The sequence below is a fragment of the Camelus ferus genome, chromosome 16 (genome assembly GCF_009834535.1).
Source record: "Camelus ferus isolate YT-003-E chromosome 16, BCGSAC_Cfer_1.0, whole genome shotgun sequence".
Lineage (NCBI taxonomy): Eukaryota > Metazoa > Chordata > Mammalia > Artiodactyla > Camelidae > Camelus > Camelus ferus.
Window position 1 is genome coordinate 38,797,099 of NC_045711.1, and position 19,114 is coordinate 38,816,212.

Sequence of the window (19,114 nt, forward strand, 5' to 3'; positions counted from 1 at the left end):
TTGAAACCAGACACGCCAGGAGGCTCACGCGGCCGTGGCGGTGGCTTCCGCCGGAAGATGGCCCCTCCCGGCCGGCCTCGCGCGGGGCACCTTGGGAGCCGGAGGGGGCGGTCTCCCCCAACGGTAGGCGGGGCAGTGTTGCGTCGGGTTCTAATGACACGAGGACACGCCTCTCACGTCCCGGTGTCCTAGGCCCCTTTCCTCTCCGCCTTTCACCGTTTCGCGCTCATTGGAGAGTACCGCCTCTACCCCCGGGCCGCGCCACCCAGAGCCCTCCGTGCGCTCAGGCCCCGCCTCTTACGGAAGCCGAGGCGGAAGGTCGGAATCCGGAAGAAAAACAATCGGGTGAGAGAGAGCTGGCCAGCACCTGCTACCCGAGGGGGGCCGATCGGGCCGGGACCGGCTGCGGCGGGGAGACACGAGCCGGCCTGGCCACCGCGTGGGGACCATGGCAGCCACGAACCCACGGACCGAACCGAGAAGCAGGACGCTCAGGTGAGGAAGGCGGCTGCGGGGAGGCCGGCCTGCTCCAGGTGGGGTCCCTGCCTCCGACCTACTTGGGGCTGAGGGTCCGGGGCAGAACCAGGCTGGGAGAGAAGGAGCCAGACCTGCGGGGCTGCTTCTAGTTCAGAGTCGTCTCACAATCTCCCAGGCCAGTATCAAGAGGGGTATGTTGGGCTCGAACCCCTCACCCATTTCAAACTCAGGCCGCCAAGCTCGTTCCCACTTGGATGCCCCAAGCAGATGTCCCAGTTTGCTTCTGGAGGAGGCAGCAGCATTGGACTGTTTGAAGTTAAAGACAGAACAAAACATTCTCTTCTTAGCTCTTGAGTAGAAATCTCGTTCTTACTTTTGATCAGCACATACATCATGGGGTCTGCCTGATCCCGTTGTGACCTCCTGAAATCCAAAATCAGATTTAGATAAGATCTTTAGTGAAGTGGTAATAGCCTGGTCCCATGCTTGCTCTTTAACTAGGAGCAACGCTAATCACCAACTTAGTGCAGGTCACGATGCAGGGATTTGCTGCTAATCATCGGATCTGAAAGTGGAAACAAGAAATCCTGACTTTGGCTCTCCATCCACTTAGAGCAGGTCCCTGGGAAAACAAGGAGCCTTGGACTGTAAAGGCTGCCTTCCTTAATCCTCTGTTGGACAGCAGGGGGAGATCGTAAACAAACGAAGCACAAAATCTCTGGCTGAGTGCCTAGGAAGGTGGTTTTTTTTTTTTTTTTTTTTATTGTTTTGTTGATGTTCATAAGGAGGGGCAGGAAATTGCTTTAAGCTGGCTAGGAGTTTCTTCAAGTTGTGCTTTTTTAGAACATGGACCTCTAAGAACAGGGTCTGGTGGAGAAGAGATGTTTGGGGACATCCTGCCCTTTTCTCCCACCTCCCCTCACCCCCATTCTAGATCTTCCACTGTTACAGGTTCTTCTCCTCATGGTGTGCCTAGGACTCACCTGAGGCTTGGTGGCTGTTTTTGATCTCCGCAGGATTTGTAGCCCCTGCCTGCTCTGTACTCAGCACAGTCTGGGGGCTTCCTGAGAGTATTGCTGTAACTATTCAGTTGAAGAGATATGCAAGTCACTCCTTCCCCTGAGCCTCTGACGGGATCCAGTGTTCTTGAGAGCTGCTGATATAGATCTGTTGCTTCCCTAGGGTTTATATGAAGCTGTGGTGGAGGATGTTATCCAACTGATGACTTTTCCCAAGAGGGTAGACTCTTGAGAGAGATGTTGAGAAACCTGTTATTTAGAATCTTCTTAAGCTCTCTGACACACTTGGCAGAATTGGTTGTGCTCCAGGGATCTGCTAGGAAGGAGTGAGGAAGGAAATGTGGTTTCATTATCACTGTTATTTTTGAAATCCCCCTGTCTTGCAGTCCTTAGGCCTCTCACATGGTGAAAACTGAACCTCCAGAATCTTTCTTGTGGTGGGAGGAACCCGTGGACTGAAGAGGGGCAGGTGGGAAGTTGCTGACTGAGCCATGGATGACTGCTGCAGTGTGGAGGGCTGGTAGAATTCATAAATTCCTGACTGTCCACCCCATCTGCACCCCTCCCCTTGCCTGACCCTGGCACCTTTGTGCCCACTTAGGCAGCTCTCTTGCTGTCAGCAGCATAGTGCTGCCAGGTATTGGCAGCTGTGGGCCTGCTCGGAGGAGCCAATCCAGGGTGGGAATTTCCTGCTCCAGGGGATGGAGGTGAAGACGAAGGGCTTGTAGTTCCCTCCACTGGATGCAGAAACATGCATTTCCCATCCTGACAACAGTGGATTGTGGTGCAGCCATTTGCAGGTCCAGCCCCCTGCCAGTTACCTAGACGAGGTCTCATCCTTCCTCATGGCTTCCCTTCCCAGCATACACATCGTGACGTGGAATGTGGCCTCTGCAGCACCGCCTCCAGACCTCAGTGATCTGCTTCAGCTGAACAACCTGAACCTGAATCTGGACATATATGTCATTGGGTAGGTGTCCACAGGGCCCATCACCCATCCCTGCATTCGAGATCAGGTAAGCCTGACCAGTCCCAAGTTGTCCCCGCAGGGAGCTGCTGTACCCTGTATGCCCTCACTCTGGAGTCTGTAGGCCAGGAGCTTTCAGCCTGCATCAGGGCCAGTCAGTGTCTTTTGTCCTGGGTCAGTGATGGCCAGGGGTTGGCGATCAATAGCCAGGGGAGGGAGAGACCATGGTCATGAGAACCCAAGGCTAGAAAGTCAGCTGAGGGCAGTGCTAAATGTCTGCGACAGAGGCAGTGCCCTCCAGGCCAGAGGGAAAGCCTCTGACCTGGGATGGGCAGTTTGCAGGAAATGAACTGTGGGATCATGAGCCTCCTTTCTGACACTGCCTTTGAGGACCCATGGAGCAGTTTCTTCATGGATGTGCTTTCCCCTCTGAGCTTCGTCAAGGTAACTCACAAGTTCATGGGTGGTTGGGAAATGTGTCTCACCTCTTATTACTTACCCCTAGTCCTTTGGTCTCCCACTCAGGCTTTCATGCTGTTTCCCTTTCATTTAAAGACCCAAGCCTCAGTTGCACCTGGCTCCCTGGGGCTCCTGCCTGCCTGTTGTCTTTCTCAGGTAGCTGAGCTGGGACCCCAGGGACTAGTTTAACACCTTGATATTTTTCAGGTTGGGAGAATTCCACAGGGAGGTACAGTGGGGCTTAGTAACACCTCAGGGCTTACCCACCCCCAGCTGCCAATCTCTACTCCCATGCCCAGCCTGAAATCTCAGAGTATAATAATAATTGCCACCATTTATCGAGTGCTTGCTTGGTGTTAAGCATTATAAATAAGCTCTGTATATATGTTATTTAAAAATCTTAACTCTTCTGAAATATGGGTCTTCTGCAGATAAAACCAAGACTCAGAGGTCACACAGGCTATCTGGGATTTGAATCCAGATCGTTCAAACTTCATAACCCATGTTCTTAACTACTGTACTTTCTTGCTATACTGGTGATCCCTAAGGTTGATGGGCTGCTGGTATCAGAGGGTGTCCTCTAATTACAAGAGACATGCACCCTGAATTCTCAGGGGCCCAGAGGTTTGGAGAGGGGAGATAAATGTGGAGGAAAAGAGTTCTCAGCCTGAAGGGCCAGTGTTCTTTGGGAAATCTTTAGACCATAGGAGAATCTACAGGAAGGCTCTAGATTGTTGGATCTCACCTTTCTGCCCTACACAGCTGAGGGGTGAAACACACTCCTATTCAAAACACCTCGAGTAGTGCTTCTTCGAAATACCAGAATTCCTCTTTTCCCTTCCCTGGGTGATTGGATTTCTTCAGAATTAATTGTGTTACCCTAATTTACCTAAGGGTGCTGAGGCAAGAGCCGTGAGTCCTCCAGAGGAGGGCAGAGTAGGGAGGAGGGCATACTAGATTTGGTCCTGCCACTGAGTCTAGAAGATGCCAGCCCCCAAGCCCTTGGCTCCCCCCAGATCAGACTTTGGTCTCTCCCTGCAGACTTGGAGCTGGATCTTCTTGGAGGGCAGAGCCACTTTTCTCTGACCACCCACTCCCTTCCCAAACCTGGAGGCCTCCTTGTACTTCAGCTAACTGACAAGGGATTGGTGGAATGGAATCAAGCCAAGGAAATTAGCTCATCTTGTGGCATAGACACAGCTCATTCTACCCATGCGGCCTCCTGAGAGCCTGGCACCCAAAGCAGATGACCCTCCTTCCCCCAGCCAGGAGTTGAGGGGCAAGCCCTGCCTGCAGCCTGTTCCTTGGGCCGGAAGCTGCCAGCCTTAGGTTGAGAAGCCTGGGGTTGACCCCCTTTGCTGGCTCCAAGGCTCTCAGTTGCCTCCCTCTAGTCCCTTCCTTAGCTCCTCCTCCTTCATTTCCTCCAATTAGCACTTCCCCTATAAGTCTCTGGCCTTTTCCCACAGCTCCACCCTTTCTCCCAATCCAAGCTTTCCTGCCCCACCCCCACCCTCATCCTCCTCGCCCCCTCACCCCCTCACTGCTACTTCAGAAAGTGGACCGGTGCCTTTGTGGATTAATATTAAGCTTGAAACTCTTCCTGAATCTTTATCAGTTCCCTGGGGGTTAGTCCCTCAGAGTCTAGCCCTACCCCCACTTCCATGGTCCTATATACACATGAAGGGGAAGGGCCCAGACTCAGGGTGGAGAGTGAGGTGGGGGACACATTTATAGCAATCTCTGCCCAACCCTAGGTTCTCACGCCTCCCTCACTCAGTCCTGGGTTTGGGGTTCCCCCTGCTTTGATTCCTTCACTGTGCCAGGGCTCCTGGCCTGCGGGATCAAGTTTCATAATTCCTGGAAGGCCCCAGTACATGCTCCCCACCCGGGGATTTCCTCCTTGGCCTCTGCACCTCATGCTCCGGAAATAGCTACTCGGATAGTGGGTGTAGACAGCCTGAAGCTGAGAGAGGGTCACTGGCCCATTCCCACCCCGCCTCCGTGGCCACCGAGAGCAGGGATTTTGACAGTCCTGGTCCTTTGACGTTGTTATCCAGGTGGTCCTTCTGGTTCCTTAGTCTCCTTGAGCCTCAAGTCCTTCATCTGCAAAACAAGGACAGTGCTTCCCGAAAGGGTGGGCGAGGAGATATAATGCGATAGGAAGCGCGTCAGGAGACAGAGGCTGCTCTCCCTGTTCTCCCGAGCCTGCAAACACGTCCTCTGTCCGCTCATCCCCTCTGCAATGCTTTCATAGACACCAACTGCCCACAGTCTGTGTTATTTTTTGGTAGCATCTTCTTAATTTCTTTCTACTCAACTCTAATGTACGGAGAAGTTAAGTGTAGTTTGATAGATTTTTATATGCATATGCAGCCTTGTCACCACCAGTTAAATCAAGATACAGAATATTTCCATACCCTAGAAGGTTCTCATGTTCTTTCCCTGCATTTACTTTCAAGAATCCTTAAGCCAAAAAATAATAGGTGCCGGTTAACCAAGCATCCTTGAGACAGATTCTTGCTTTATCAATGACAAAATAGGCTGAGACTTGCCCAATATCAAATACTAAGTGCCCAAGCTGAGATAGATCCCGCCCCTTAGCCTCCGTTCATCTTTGAGCATCTGTGAAATTCTTCTGAGCCCTGGCCCACGGTACTTGTAGGACCTCAGAAAGGTATCAGAGAGAAAAGCACCTGACCATGCCTGGGGCTGGCACTGAGTCAGCGCCTTTCTGATGGCAGGGTCCCTGTCAGCCTTGTCTTCTCTGTCCTCCACCCCCCAGCCCAGGGGCAGAAACTGAAACTTGCTTAGCTCCCACAGTGCATCATTTGGCAGCTGAGACTCAAATTGAGATGCCATAGACCCCTGGGTCAGGGCATCCATGTGGCTCAGGCCTCGAGAGCACCGAGCACAGCGCCTGGCAGGGACATGAATGACCAGTGCCCCTCTGTCCTGCAGGTCTCCAGTGTCCGCATGCAGGGGCTTCTGTTACTGATCTTTGCCAAGTATCAGCATTTGCCCTTTATCCAGATCCTGTCTACTAAATCCACCCCCACTGGCCTCTTCGGGTACTGGGTAAGGACTAAGCTGTTATCTGAGTCAAGAGTTGGGAGGCCTCCTATCACTGGGCTGGGAAAAACTGGAAGCTTTAGAGCTGGGCAAATGAAAAAGGGGGTGAAAGGAATCTTGGCACCCTGTCCAGGCCAGTGCCCTGCAAAGCTACCTCCCTGCCTCAGGGGGGCTTAGCATCCCCAAGGCTGTTGGGTGAGCTGGGCTGTGGGGTTGGAGAGGCCACTCTGGGGAACTGAGCATCTGGCCCTAGGAGATCCCGCAGGAGGTGAGACCATCACCTCAGGCCTAAGGCAGGAAAAGAGAAGTGTGGCCCACCCAGAGCAGCTTCCCACCCTTCTGCCCACCTGTCCTACCAGGGGAACAAAGGGGGCGTCAACATCTTCCTGAAGCTTTATGGCTACTATGTCAGCATCATCAACTGCCACCTGCCCCCCCACATGGCCAACAATGACCAGCGGCTGGAACACTTTGACCGGATCCTGGAGATGCAGAATTTTGAGGCACAGGATATCCCCAACATCCTGGACCACGAGTGAGCGTGCCGTTGTGAACTACCGCCCTGTCCTTCCCCCCATGCCAGCCCAGGCGAGCGTGCTCTGCCAGGTCACTGCTCCCCAGCCAGAGGCAGTCTGTGCTCCATCCCTGCCCTCTCCCAGCCTCTTCCCTGATGCCCCATCTGCTTTCCTGTCCAGCTTTGCCTACCTGGGGTCTGGGGCCCCTTCCCTTACCCTAGCCCCTCTGTCCTGCCTGGAAACCCTGGACACTCTGAACATCCTAGGTCAGGATCCTCCGTGGTTCCCTGGAAGGGCTGGTTGTCGCCTTGCCTGGTGCCCAGTTGAGGGAGAGGGAGGGAGGGCTAGAGTCTGCTCCATATTTGCCACTTGTCCCCCAGGACTGGTCTCTTCGGCTTAAATGGTGGGGTGGGGGCCATGAGAACAGTCCTGTTGGGCCCACGCAACTTGTCTTCACCTGATCCTCTGCCAGCATCTGGCTTCTCACCCACCTCCTCGAGCTTTCCATTCTCCAGCAGCCCTGCAGTGAGCAGGCCAGAGCCCCCAGTTGCCCTCCCTTCTCTGACCTCATCACAAACCCTCAGGCCACCTGCCTTCCTTTCTTTCTGAAGCCTCATCCTCTGGTTTGGAGACATGAACTTTCGGATCGAGGACTTTGGGTTGCACTTTGTCCGGGAATCCATAAAAAATCAATTCTACAGTGACCTGTGGGAGAAGGATCAGGTATCCAGTGATGGGAGGTCCCTGAGGGGTGGTCTGAGCCCCTGATGGGGGTCAACATGAGATATGGGGGGTTCCCTAGTGCCTCTTCTTTGCCAAGCCTCTGTTCCCCGGCAGGGAGGAACCTAAGAGGTCTTCACACCTGGGGGTGGGGCAGCCAGTCCTGTCGGGGCCTGGTCTCCACCTGGGGGTCCTGGGGCACAGCCGCTGGTTGTGCGTGCGAGTAGGGAGTGAGAAGGGCTTTGACCTGCCGTGGATGCCAAGATACCAGCCCGCTTGTGTCCCTGCCATCTTTCCCATCCCCAGCCTCCCCTCTGACATATGTCTGCTAGTGGCTCCCAGAGAGAAGGAATTCAAAGCCTGGTCCCTACAGTCCAAAGACTGGGGAATGGCAGGCAGCTGCCTCCCCTGGGACTGTGGGGTAATGTTTACAAGAGGATTTAGCTGCTCTCCTGGTGGTTGGGGTGCAGTGGAGCTGGGGTGCTGAGGCTGCCGCTGGGGCAGTGAGGAAATGACATGGTGTGGTTTGATTCTTGTCCCACTGTGATGGCGTGTGCTGATCCCTTGAATGGAGTGTGGTGCTGGGCCGTGGGGTCAGGCCTGTTGGGAGATGGGACCTTGCCTTTCTCTCCAGCTCAGCATTGCCAAAAGACACGACCTGCTGCTCCGGGAGTTCCAGGAGGGCCCCCTGCTCTTCCCGCCCACCTACAAGTTTGATAAGAACTCCAACACCTATGACACCAGGTGAGGGGACTCCACTAGAGAGGATCAGCTTGTCGCAGATCTGGAGTTAGCCCACGAGGAGGAAATGGGAGGTGAGGGGCCTGGAAGTCAAATTATGCTGGCCCCAGTGGCAGCGGGAGCTGCATCAGAACAGAAGTATTAGGGAAGCAGGAATAGATCCAGTCATCACCTCTCAGGGGTGGCACCCCCTGCTGACTATGGGAGGGGTCCTAGATTGTCCTCAGAGACAGCAGGAAGGGAGGACAGAGACAGCAAGAAGGGGGTTGGTGGCAGGGCAGATAGAACCAAAGGAGAAGGGAGGACTGCTGACTCCTGACTTGGGAGGGACTTATTTGAGCATTCTGGGAACCCCTCTCCCCACTCCCCAGGGCTTTCTGGTCTTCCCCTACAGGGGCCAGAAATCTTGCCCTGCCCCAGCTGTGAGTGGGTCGGCTACCACTCAGGCAGATGAAGTAGTGCTGCTAGGGGAGCATTCATGGGGAACAGTACAAAGATCCTGCCTCTAGTAGTTAGAAGTGCAGCTCTGCCCTTCATCAGCTACATGACACTGGACATGGTATTTCAGCCTCAGTTTTGTCATCTATAAAATGTGAGTGATAACAGTACCTACTTCATGGGGCTGAGGATTAAATGAGACATTGCATATGCTTAGCCCAGCGTCTGGCGCCCAGTATGCACTATGATAACTGCTGTTGTTATTTTGAGATACATGTCTTCAGATGGTTGTTTTACTGAAAACCTTTCTAAGCTTAGAAGGGGCCAGGTAACCACCAAAACCTTAGGGTTGGGCAGAGGGACAAGAAGTCCTTGGCCTGATTTAGGGCAAGGGTTCTGATCTCTTTGAAGAAAAAGAACCCCCTACCTGTTACAGGGCTTTTCATGTCAACTGGAGCAGCTCCTTCGTGGGTTCCCCTAGCAGGACTAGCTTAGGTGGGAGGAGGAGATACCTTCGAGGGCATCCAGGCCTCTGGGATTTAGAGGGGGAGTAGGTGTCTCCACAGCCAAGCCAAGGGGACAGGCAGAGCTGCTGGCCAGTGCTGGAAGTGGCATGGCAGAGCCACAAGGTCCCCACCAGGGAAGAGGGAGAGCGTGAGCCATGTCAGGAGTGTGGAGCAAGACGGAGTGGGGTGGTGGCTGGGGCAGTGCACACAAGACGAGACCACCAACATTGGTAACAGGGTCCAACCTGGGCAGCAGTGCAAGCCAGAAAGAAGGTGAGAGGGCAGGTTCCTGCTGGCCCGCTGGCCTGGTTCCACAGCTGCCAGTCTCCCCAGCCGTCCATTGGAAATGAGGGTCATCATGCAAATTGTAAGGCCCCAGGGGTCAGGCTGGGGCCTTGGAGGCTGGGACCTTCCACCAATTGACTTCAGAACCTCACTTGCCAGCAGGAAAAGCGCTGCTGACAGGCCATGTGGCCAGGTGTCCCTTTGCCCACCCCCACCCCCAGGTGCAGGAGGGAAACCTTCAGGAGACTGGAAGTCATAGAGGTTGGGTAGAGAGGCTGAGATGTTCTTCCCCAGGTGCCTCAGCTAGTGATGGCAGAGCCGGAGTAACTCTGTTACCCACCATGCTCTCCTCTAACCCACGGTGTCTCCGAATTCACAGCCAGTTTGCCCGCAGCTGCAGCAGAAAGGAGACCACGACTGGGATGGCAGAGGCTTGTAAGGAGGAGGCAGATCCTTATTTCCATGTAACAGATACAATCACCCTGTGACTGAGCACTTCCCGTGGACCAGGCATTGTACAAACTGCCTGGCCTGCATCACTTCACTTAATTCCTACCAGAGCCTCATTAGGCGGACATCGTTGATAATGAGTTTTTACAAATAAGGAAACTGAGTCTCGGAAGATTTAAGTAGGGTGGTAGCAGAGTAAGTGATGGAGCAAGAATTTGAACTTGAGTCTGTGTGAATCCACACTCATGCGCCTCCCCTTGCCTGGAGCCCAGGAAATGAAGGAATGTCTGGACAGGAACAGGGGGCATTACAGGGGGATATCATAACTGAAATATTCCCAGCTGAGAGTTCCTGTGGTGGGCAGGGCCTGAGCCCCACATAGGGAACAGAAACATTCCTGTCTAATCAGTCTGTTACTCATCCTTGAAAATACAGTTCAGACATCATCTCTTCTGGTAAGCCTTCCCTGACCCTTGCCTGTTTCACTGAGAGTTCCCTCCTGCCTTTACGCTGCCTACAAACCATGCACACACCATGCTTTCAGTGTTGCTGTGTTTTTTTTTTTTTCTTAATTAGTGTTTTTGTTTGTTTTTTGGCAGGGAGAGGGAATTGGAGGTAATTCAATTTATTTATTTATTTATTTTCTTATTTAATTTTTTTTTTAAACGGAGGTACTGGGGATTGAACCCAGGGCCTCATGCACACTAAGCATGCACTCTACCAGTGAGCTATACCCTACCCCCCAGTGTTGCTTTTAAGACACAGTGTGCCTTTCTTGCTGCACTATGAATGCCCAGAGCACAGAGACTGGATCTGATTTATGACCATCCCTGGTATGTAGCGTAGTGCCTGGCATATGTTTGAACTGGGAGCCTGAGAGGACAAAAGGAAAAGGTATGGTATTTAAGGAGCAGCCAGTCTAGTAGAGGGACCCACCCAGAGCAAGAGAGCCAAAGAAACACTCTCGAGTCCAGGAGTTGGCTGATAGAAGTTTCCAGAACTCTGTGTGGAAGCACTGAAGGAGGTTGAAGCAAGTGGTGAGGAGGCGGGCGGCTGAGGCCAGGAGCAGTCAACGAGAGTTGTTGTCAGGGAGGCAGCAGAGTTGGCAGAAAGAAGGGCAGGCATTCTGATCAGTCAGCAGCGCTGCCGAGAGGCACCTTGAGCGGAGCTGGCGAGGCTGTGAGCACGTTGTGCGCAGGGCACGTCTGCAGCTCAGCCCGGCCACGCGTCCCCGAGCCAAAATGTAATGAGAAACGAGGTCAGCTCCATTACAGGGGCGGGCCAAAGGGCTGAGGGCGGGAAATCCTGTTAAAGTCAGGGATTGCATTCGGGTTTTGTTACAGTCGACATGAACCCAGTCAGCCTCCCCACTAGGCCATGAGGAGAGGGTATTATGATCAATCTAGTCAAGGCTCGTGTCCAGAGTTCAATGAGACACTTAGAAGCCGTCTACAGGGATCTGAGAGGAAAAGGGCTTTCAGACCTGAAAATGGAACACATCACTACTTTTGGGTCAGTAAATTGGCTCAAATTTTCTAGGCTCTTAAGCCAAGAGAATCTTGCAGAGCTACATGGTTTTAAGTTTTAGAAAGTAAAGACTTAACTACAGGTATACCTGGGAGATACAGCGAGTTGGTTCCAGACCACCGCAGCAAAGCAAATATCACAACAGAGAGTCACAGATTTTTAGATCTCCTGGTACATATAAAAGTTATGTTCACACTGTACTGTAGTTTGTTGAGTGTGCAATAGCTTTCCATCTTTAAAAAAAAGTACATACCTTAATTTAAAAATACTTTATTGGTAAAAAATTCTAACCATCATCTGAGCCTTCAGTGAGTCATAATCTTTTCTCAATAGTGACAACAAAGATCACAGATCACCATAACAAATATAACAATAATGAAAAAGCTTGAAATATTGCAAGAATAACCAAAATGTGGCCCAGAGACAGGAGGTGAGCAAATGCTGTTGGCAAAATGGCGTCGACAGGCTTGCTCCACGCAGGGTTGCCACAAACCAACGTACAGAAAACACGGTATCAGCAAAGCACAAGAAGACAAGGTATACTTATAAACTTCACAAACAACTCTTAGACTCAGTCACGACCATTCAGCCCCAAAGTATTAGTGAGGCCCCGCTCTGGTAACACACACTGGGAATTGGCCACCTCAGGGCAAGCTGGAGGAGACAGGTGCAGAGGAAGGAGTCAGCCACCTGGGCAAGTGGCCAGCCTCCACCTGGACAGGGTGACCTCGCTGAACTTCAGTGTCTTGTAGAAAGAGAACGATGTGGCCTGTAGCATTCTCCCAGTGCAGGGAGGATTAGCATGGTCCCCGAGGCACCCATCACAGTGCCTGATGCACAGAAGGCCCCTATGTTCAGCTATTATTGTTATTAGGAGTGGAGAACTGGGGGATATATATAATATTTAGTTTGTACATATTTATTTTGCCTACCTGTTCCTTGTCTTTTGTTTGTCAAGTGAGCTCCTCAATGGCTTTATCAATCCCATTTACCAGATCCCCAGCTGCTTGGCATGTAACAAAGGCTCAGTAAATCTCGTTGAAAGAAAGAACAATATGGGTGCCCAGTGATGAGTGTGGGCCAGGCCATGGAAAAGGAAGGAAGGGAAACAGGCTGAGGTACTGAGGAGGAAGGAGAGTCAAGCTGTGGTCAGGACTTGGGGAGGATGCTGACGGGACAGCATGTGTGGGCTCTGGACCATAATGAAGTGGGGGAGGTTGCTTTGAAAGGGAGAGTGGTACATTCATGTGGTTCATTACCAAGTTTTCAGAATTGCTAGGCACTGTATGTTCAAGGTTGGTTTGGAGATCTAGTCTATAGTCTCTGGGATGGAAATACCACATTCCAATGTCCCCTGAACGCTCCTCAGAAGAGTGAATGGTTGAAACAACCCAGGAGCCCTGAGCAGATGTGGTTTAGCCAGTTACCACTTCTTGACCACTCCCTCGGTGCTATAATTTATTTAATCTTCACAGTGGCTCTTTGAAGTAAGTACTGTTATCACCCCATCTTAGAGTTGAAGAAACTGAGGCTTGGAGTGGTGATGTCACTTGCCCAAGGGCAGAGCCTTTTCTTTTTTTTTTAAACTAGATTACTGGTTTCTTATAAAAGGATGTAACTCAGGAACCTGCAGATAGAAGAGATGTGTAGGGCAAGGTATGGGGGAAGGAAGGGTAGGGAGCATCCGTGCCCTCTCCAAGGGCGCCACTCTCCCCAAATCTCCACGTATTCACCACTCGAAACCACACCTGTGCTTTTTTTCCCCCCATGGGCTAAAGTCCAAGTTTATTCCACTATGTCAGGCTGACTCTCTCAACTGTGTCTTAAGAATCCAAGTACGGTGGGGGAGGGGAATAGCTCAGTGGTAGAGCATATGCCTAGCATGCACCAGGTCCTAGGTTCAATCCCCAGTACCTCCACCAAAATAAATAAATAAACAAATAAGAAACTAATTACGTCCCTCCACAAAAAAAAAAAGAAGAAAAAGTATCAAACTAAGGGAATTTATAGGTGAGTACTTGACTGATGTATGCACCACAAAGTAAATAAAAGATGTAAAAAATTCTGGCAATAGAAATTCTACTGCTAGAGAGTCTAATGCCGTTGGGAGGATGCAGTGGGGAAATAAGTCTCAAAAAATTTTTTTAACATCCAGGGTGAAAAAAGTGGAGAAACTAAATTAAAAATAGATGGCAGGGTCAAATCATCTGTCTTAAGGCCACCAGATTTAAACACACCTGCTATTAATGAATAGGGCTGAACCTTTCCCCAACTGATCTCTGATCCTGGAGGTGGAGTTCACCACCGAGGCACCATCCTGCCTCTGTTGCTGGAAAAGCGTATTGCTATTGAAGTGACGACAGTGTGTCAGAAATGTTTATTTAAAACAGTAAGTGGATAAAGCAGAAGACAAAAATAGCATTTCAAACTGATTATAAGCATATGAAACTGTATACGTTAAGATTGGACAGGAAGGGGAGAAGATATAGCTCAGTGGTAGAGTGCATGCTAGCATGCATGAGGTCCTGGGTTCAATTCCCAGTACCTCCATTACATACATAAATAAGCCTAATTACCTCCCCCCACCAAATAAATTTTAAAAAAAGGAGAAGAAGCTACCACTTAAAAAAATAAAAGTTTTAAAAATGATTAAAAAAATTGGGCACATTTTTGAGAAGAGAGATTGAGCTTGGGGATTTTTAGTTATTTGGGTTTCACAAGCGCTTGCTGAGTACCTACTATGTGCCAGGCTCTGTACCAATGCTAAGGACACACAGGAGATTCCAAGAGCCAGTCCTCACCTCTGAGTTCACACACTGACAGGCTGACCGGGAAACAGAAAACTACAATATAATTTAATAGTAGAAGCTCTCGTGTAAGATGCTTTGGAAGCAGAGGGGTCAGGGATGGCTTTATGACAAAGACAGCACTGGAGCTGCGCCTCTCCGTGTGAAGAGGAAGTTCCAGGCAGCAAAACCTGCCAGAGTAAAGGTCCAGAGGCTTGAGAGTCACCAAGGTGAGGCGGGTCTGGGGCAGAGGTGGGAGATGAGGTTGGAAGGAGGGTCAGGCTCCTGTGTGCCTGGAAGCCATGCTTGGAGACTTGAGCTTTATTCTGGAGGCAGTGACGACTCCTTAAAGGTTTTAAAATAGGAATCATCTGAGCAGGCGGCCCCTCAGGGAAGCTGGTGAGTGAGGAACAGGCAGAAGGTCTTTCCCCTGACTCGAGAACAAGGAACCGTAACAGCTAGTGTCTACAGAGAGCTTATTTTGTCCCAAGCATTGTGCTTGGTTTTTTGTGCTTTATCTCACTTAAACATCTCAGCACCCCTATGACATAAGTACTGTTTTTATCTCCATTTTACAGGTGAGGAAGCTGAGGCCTAGGAGAGGTTGGCCCGCTGATAAAGGGCACTGGCTCTGTGGTCACACTGCCTGACCTTGAGTCCTGGCTTCGCCACTCAGTGCCTGTGTGACTTTGGGAAAGTCACTTTCCCCCTGAGACTCAGTTTCTCCACCTGTGAAGAGTGAAGTAAATGGTACTGATCACAGGCACGTAGTGCACATTCCCTAAATGCTTCCCTTTCCTTTCCTAAGGTCACGTCTTTAGTACTGGGGAAGCCAGATTCCAGCTCATTCCATCTGACTCCAAAATCCAAACCTCAGCTTCTTTGATCTTCTGCTACTTTGGTTCAAGAAATAAGAGAGTCTCTAAATGCAATGTTCTGAGTCACAATTTGATTCAGAGAAATGCAGAATAGACTGAGGGTCCTTGGCTGAGTCTGACAGAGGCAGCATACTTGTGACTCTGTTGGGCACCATCCCCTCTGCTGCCCTGCCGGGCCCCAGCTCCAGCCCAGGGCTCTCTTGGCTGCTGACAGGTGCTGGTGTGAGGGGCTCCAGGAAGCTCGCCTGCCAACTCTTTCTCATCTCCCCACTCTTCCTCTTCCCCCACCCAGTGAGAAAAAACGCAAGCCTGCGTGGACTGACCGCATCCTGTGGCGGTTGAAGCGGCAGCCCCAGGGTGGCTTCCACACCCCCAGGCTGTCAGCCCCTCACTTCTCCCTGTTTCTGAGGAGCTACGTCAGCCACATGATGTACAGCATCAGTGACCATAAGCCCGTCACTGCCACCTTTGAGTTGGAGGTAACTTCCGGGCTGCCCAGCACTTGGCAGAGGAGCAGCCATGCTGGGCCCCGTCCCCACACCCTCCCGCCCTGGGTTCTCATGTCAACAGATCCCCCAGGGGAGACCTGTAGGAGGACATGATTGCCTTTCCTCCCAGGTCAGGTATCCCAGCTCTTCTTGGGAACTGTTGATGGCTCTGTCTGTCAAAAACGTGTTCAAACCCTTTGTCAATAGGTTTCCATTTCCTCCTGGTCCTGTCCCTTGAGGCTCCTGAGTTCCATTATGCCTATTACCTACCGAGTGAAGTACAACTTCCTTTCATTTGTCCTAAACCTACCTGGATCAGGTTGCAAAGGGAGCCCCCTCCATCCTTGTGTCTTGCCGTCTAATGACCAAGACGGTGATGACCTCCTTTGAGCTACTGGTTGCCCGCAGCCTTCACCTTTTCATACTGTTTGTCTGTCTTTATACCATTGTGTCCCTCCACCTGCCTGTAGCTGTTCTCACCAGAGGTCCCCAAATTGGATTTAGGCCTGTGGGTCAGGAACTCTGGAGTCCTGACAGCAGCTACCTGGCTTCTTTCTTCAACCTGTCAGCAACTCCCCCAATCTCCCCCACCCTACCCCCACCCTCACCCTCCAGCACTCAGCTCTCTGTTTGGTTACCCACTGGGCCCCCGGGCCCATCCTCCCTGGCAGGGCATGCCACCCCTGACAAGCCCTTGGCTCTTTCTCTTTCCAGCTGGCCAGCCAAGGTCTGATACTCTCAGGGCAGCCTAGTGGAGTCCTATGCCCACCCTCCTGGTGCCCCTCCTCCCCCATTGACCTGTTGGAAGGGCACAGTTAAAACATTTGTCTCAGAGTAGGGAATGATGCTGTGGGATTTCAACCCCCTTCCCACCCCTGTGTGTAGCTGAAGCCATTGGTATCTGCCCCACTGATCACCCTGCTCCCCGAGGGCCTGTGCACCATGGAGAACGACCTGTTGATCAGCTACTTCTTGACCACAGACTTCCCCAGCAGCCCCTGGGACTGGATCGGACTGTACAAGGTGACGTGGTGGGCTGGGCAGGGTCTCACCAACCACAACCCCCCCCCCACCAGGTTTATTGGTTCTGAGGGCTCCTGGGAGCTGGGCACAGAGACTGGAGAGTTCACCCCCATTCACCCCAGGGGTCCTTGCCCACCTTGGGGCTGGCAGTGAAAGGGAGGGGGCAGATGGTACGATGACCAGACCTAGAACGAGACCATCCTCTCCTTAGGACTTGATGTGAGTCCTGTGTTCTCCCAGACCACTGACCGCCCAATCCCCCTTCCACAGGTGGGGCTGCGCCACATTAATGACTACGTGTCTTATGTCTGGGTTGGGGACAACCAGGTCTCCTTCAGCGACGAGCTGATCCAGGTACCTGCCCCCTTTCCTGAGATAGGTATTCTACATCTCCAGCAGGTAGACTTGCCTGAGCTCTCCTCTTGAGTTCTGGAAGGAACAGAGAGCTGGATACCTTGTCCCTGAGAGCCAGGTGGGGCCTGGGGCCATTAAGGTGACCCCCTTCCTGTCTGTCCTCCCCTTCAGGTATACATCAACATCAGCGACATCCCTGAAACTGAGGAGCAGTTTCTCCTTTTTTACTATAGCAACAACCTGCATTCTGTGGTGGGGATCAGCAAGCCCTTCAAGGTAAAGGGATGCTGGTGGGTAAGAGGGAGGGTAGCACAGAAGACTTGAGCCCATCACCATCGGTTCTCCGAGGCCACGGGCGAAGGATCCCACCCCCATGATGGAGCCACAGAGGTTGGGGAAGGGGAAGATGGAAGGCCCAGCCCCCTCTGCTCCCCAACTGTTTTGTTTTTTAACAACTGTTTTATTGCTGCAGATCCAGCCTCGCTCCTTCTTCCAGGAGGACCCACTGGATGCAGCCCAACCACAGATCTGAGCCGGGATGAGAGTGAATCCAGGGCGGAGGCCAGAGCTGGCAGCCAGCTCTGCCCATCACTGCCAGGAGTGCTGGGGGCCCACCCGGCCTCCTGAGGAGGAAGCCAGCATCCTCCTCCTCCCAGGGGAGATCTAGCCACACTCCTTTGCTCTCTGCAGTCCAGATCTCTGGAATAGGCCCCTTAAATACAGGTTCTTGTTGCTGAGGTGAAACCAGCTAGTTTGTCAACAGTGAAGAGCTAGAGACGGTGCACTAGATGTGGGAAGGACCCTCCAGCCTGCATTTCATTTCTTGATTTTCCCCACACACACTTCCAGTCCCGCCCAAGCAGGCCTGCCAGGCACATGCCCCATCTGGCACAGGCCTGCATTCTTGTCACGCCACCCTGGGCCTTAGGCTGCCTGAGAAGGGGAGATGCTCACATTTGTACAGGCTGCCTAGACTGGTTGGTGCAAGCAGCATTGGGTTCCAGCAGTCTTGGCGTCTCATTGCCTGTCCCCCTGAGGGGTGGGCAGAGGGTCTAGGATCCCTGCATTCAGCAGAAGCAAATGACTAAGTAGGAGGGGCCCTCCACCCAGGCTCTTAGGTAGAGGTCATAGGCAGGTTGATGTGTGTCCTGCCAGCAGCACCCCTCCCCCCTTCCTGTCTGACCCAGGAAGTTCCAGGGCCTGAGCAGAGAATGGGACCCAGGTTTGCTTCTGCTGGAGAGTCAGGCTCCATGCCCCTAACCTGCCCTCTTGTGAAGGGTGGGCAGATGGTAGAGGGACTGTGGCGACAGCCTTTTCCAGGGCAGTCCTTGCCCGGTCCAGCTCATGTGCCCCTACCTTTGCCTGCAGTCATTGGCCAGAAACCTGCCCTCTCTCTAGACTGCTCTGGGACCTCGAGCTGGGGCAGGCGGAGAAGATAGCCAGTAAAGGTGTTTGGAGAATCTGGCCCTGGGGAGTCTTCAGAGCTCATTCTCCAGGTGCTGCATGAACACCTGCCCCACTCCCACCACTAGCCTCCAGCCACTACTGACTCAGTGGCCCTTCTCCCAGGAGAAGACACCTCAGGGAGCCTGTGCTGTGACTGTCATGCCATCCTATGACCTGAGACTGAGGGACACTCCAGTTGCTCTGCATTCATACTCCACCCTGGGAGCCATCAAGAACTGTCCCTGTGGCTTCCAACAGGGCATGGCTGCCTGTGTTCTGTGTCTGTTGCATCAGAATAATTAGAAACCTGGCTTTTACACTTATGTGTGACTCCATGATGGTGGTGGGAACGGGCAGGCTTGCTAGACTCCAGGACAAGGGCCGTGCTGGTGCAGACTAGACTTTCTATGTCTGAGGGTGACAGATGTTGCCCAGATGAGAGCAGAATGAGGTTCTGGGATGGTGGCCCTCTAGGTCCCTGGCCCAGGTGGAGTGTGCCACCTATGCTGTTGGGCACTTCATTTACTCTGCTGCAAAGTAGAGTGGGTTTCTTGGAACTGATTTCAGAAAACATGCTCACCCTGCTCTCACTGGTTCATCCTTCCTCACCTGCCTCTCCCAACACCTTAGTCTTCAGCCTTGGTCCCGGGTTAAGCTATCGAAAAATGTCACCACCTCTTCTCTCTGCCCCACTTCTCCCCAGGTCCCCATGGTAACCTCTGTCCCTGCCCCCAACACACACACCCCTGAGGAACCCTGAACTGTCAGACTTGCCCACATCTGTCCTTCTCACATGCACAACCATTGTGGGTGTCGTGACACAGCCACCTTCATCTGCAGGCGGGGAAACCAAAGCTCGGAGAAGTGGTGTGACCCCTCTGAAGTTGCACAGGCAGCTGTGGTGTCATGCAGGATCAGAAACGGGAATGGGGTCAAGACCTGGGTTCGAATTAGAGTTCTAGCTCT

General features: G+C 52.3%; 1 protein-coding gene across 5 annotated transcripts; it reads left to right on the forward strand.

Moving 5' to 3' along the window:
* Positions 1-221: 221 nt before the first annotated feature.
* Positions 222-18,471, forward strand: INPP5K (inositol polyphosphate-5-phosphatase K). Of its 5 annotated transcripts, none has more exons than XM_014559520.2 (13): positions 223-495; positions 1,883-1,965; positions 2,359-2,466; positions 2,806-2,907; positions 5,881-5,997; positions 6,351-6,526; positions 7,118-7,229; positions 7,861-7,970; positions 15,130-15,316; positions 16,211-16,348; positions 16,619-16,702; positions 16,874-16,978; positions 17,175-18,471. In XM_014559520.2, the coding sequence occupies exons 4-13, from the start codon at positions 2,809-2,811 to the stop codon at positions 17,232-17,234; spliced, it is 1,188 nt and encodes a 395-aa protein (XP_014415006.1). In that variant the 5' UTR covers positions 223-495; positions 1,883-1,965; positions 2,359-2,466; positions 2,806-2,808; the 3' UTR covers positions 17,235-18,471. The 5 variants fall into 5 exon arrangements, with proteins under 5 accessions (XP_032313382.1, XP_014415006.1, XP_014415005.1 ...); XM_014559519.2 differs by having other exon boundaries at positions 224-495; positions 2,799-2,907; XM_032457491.1 differs by lacking the exon at positions 2,806-2,907 and having other exon boundaries at positions 222-495.
* The last annotated feature ends 643 nt before the right edge of the window (positions 18,472-19,114 follow it).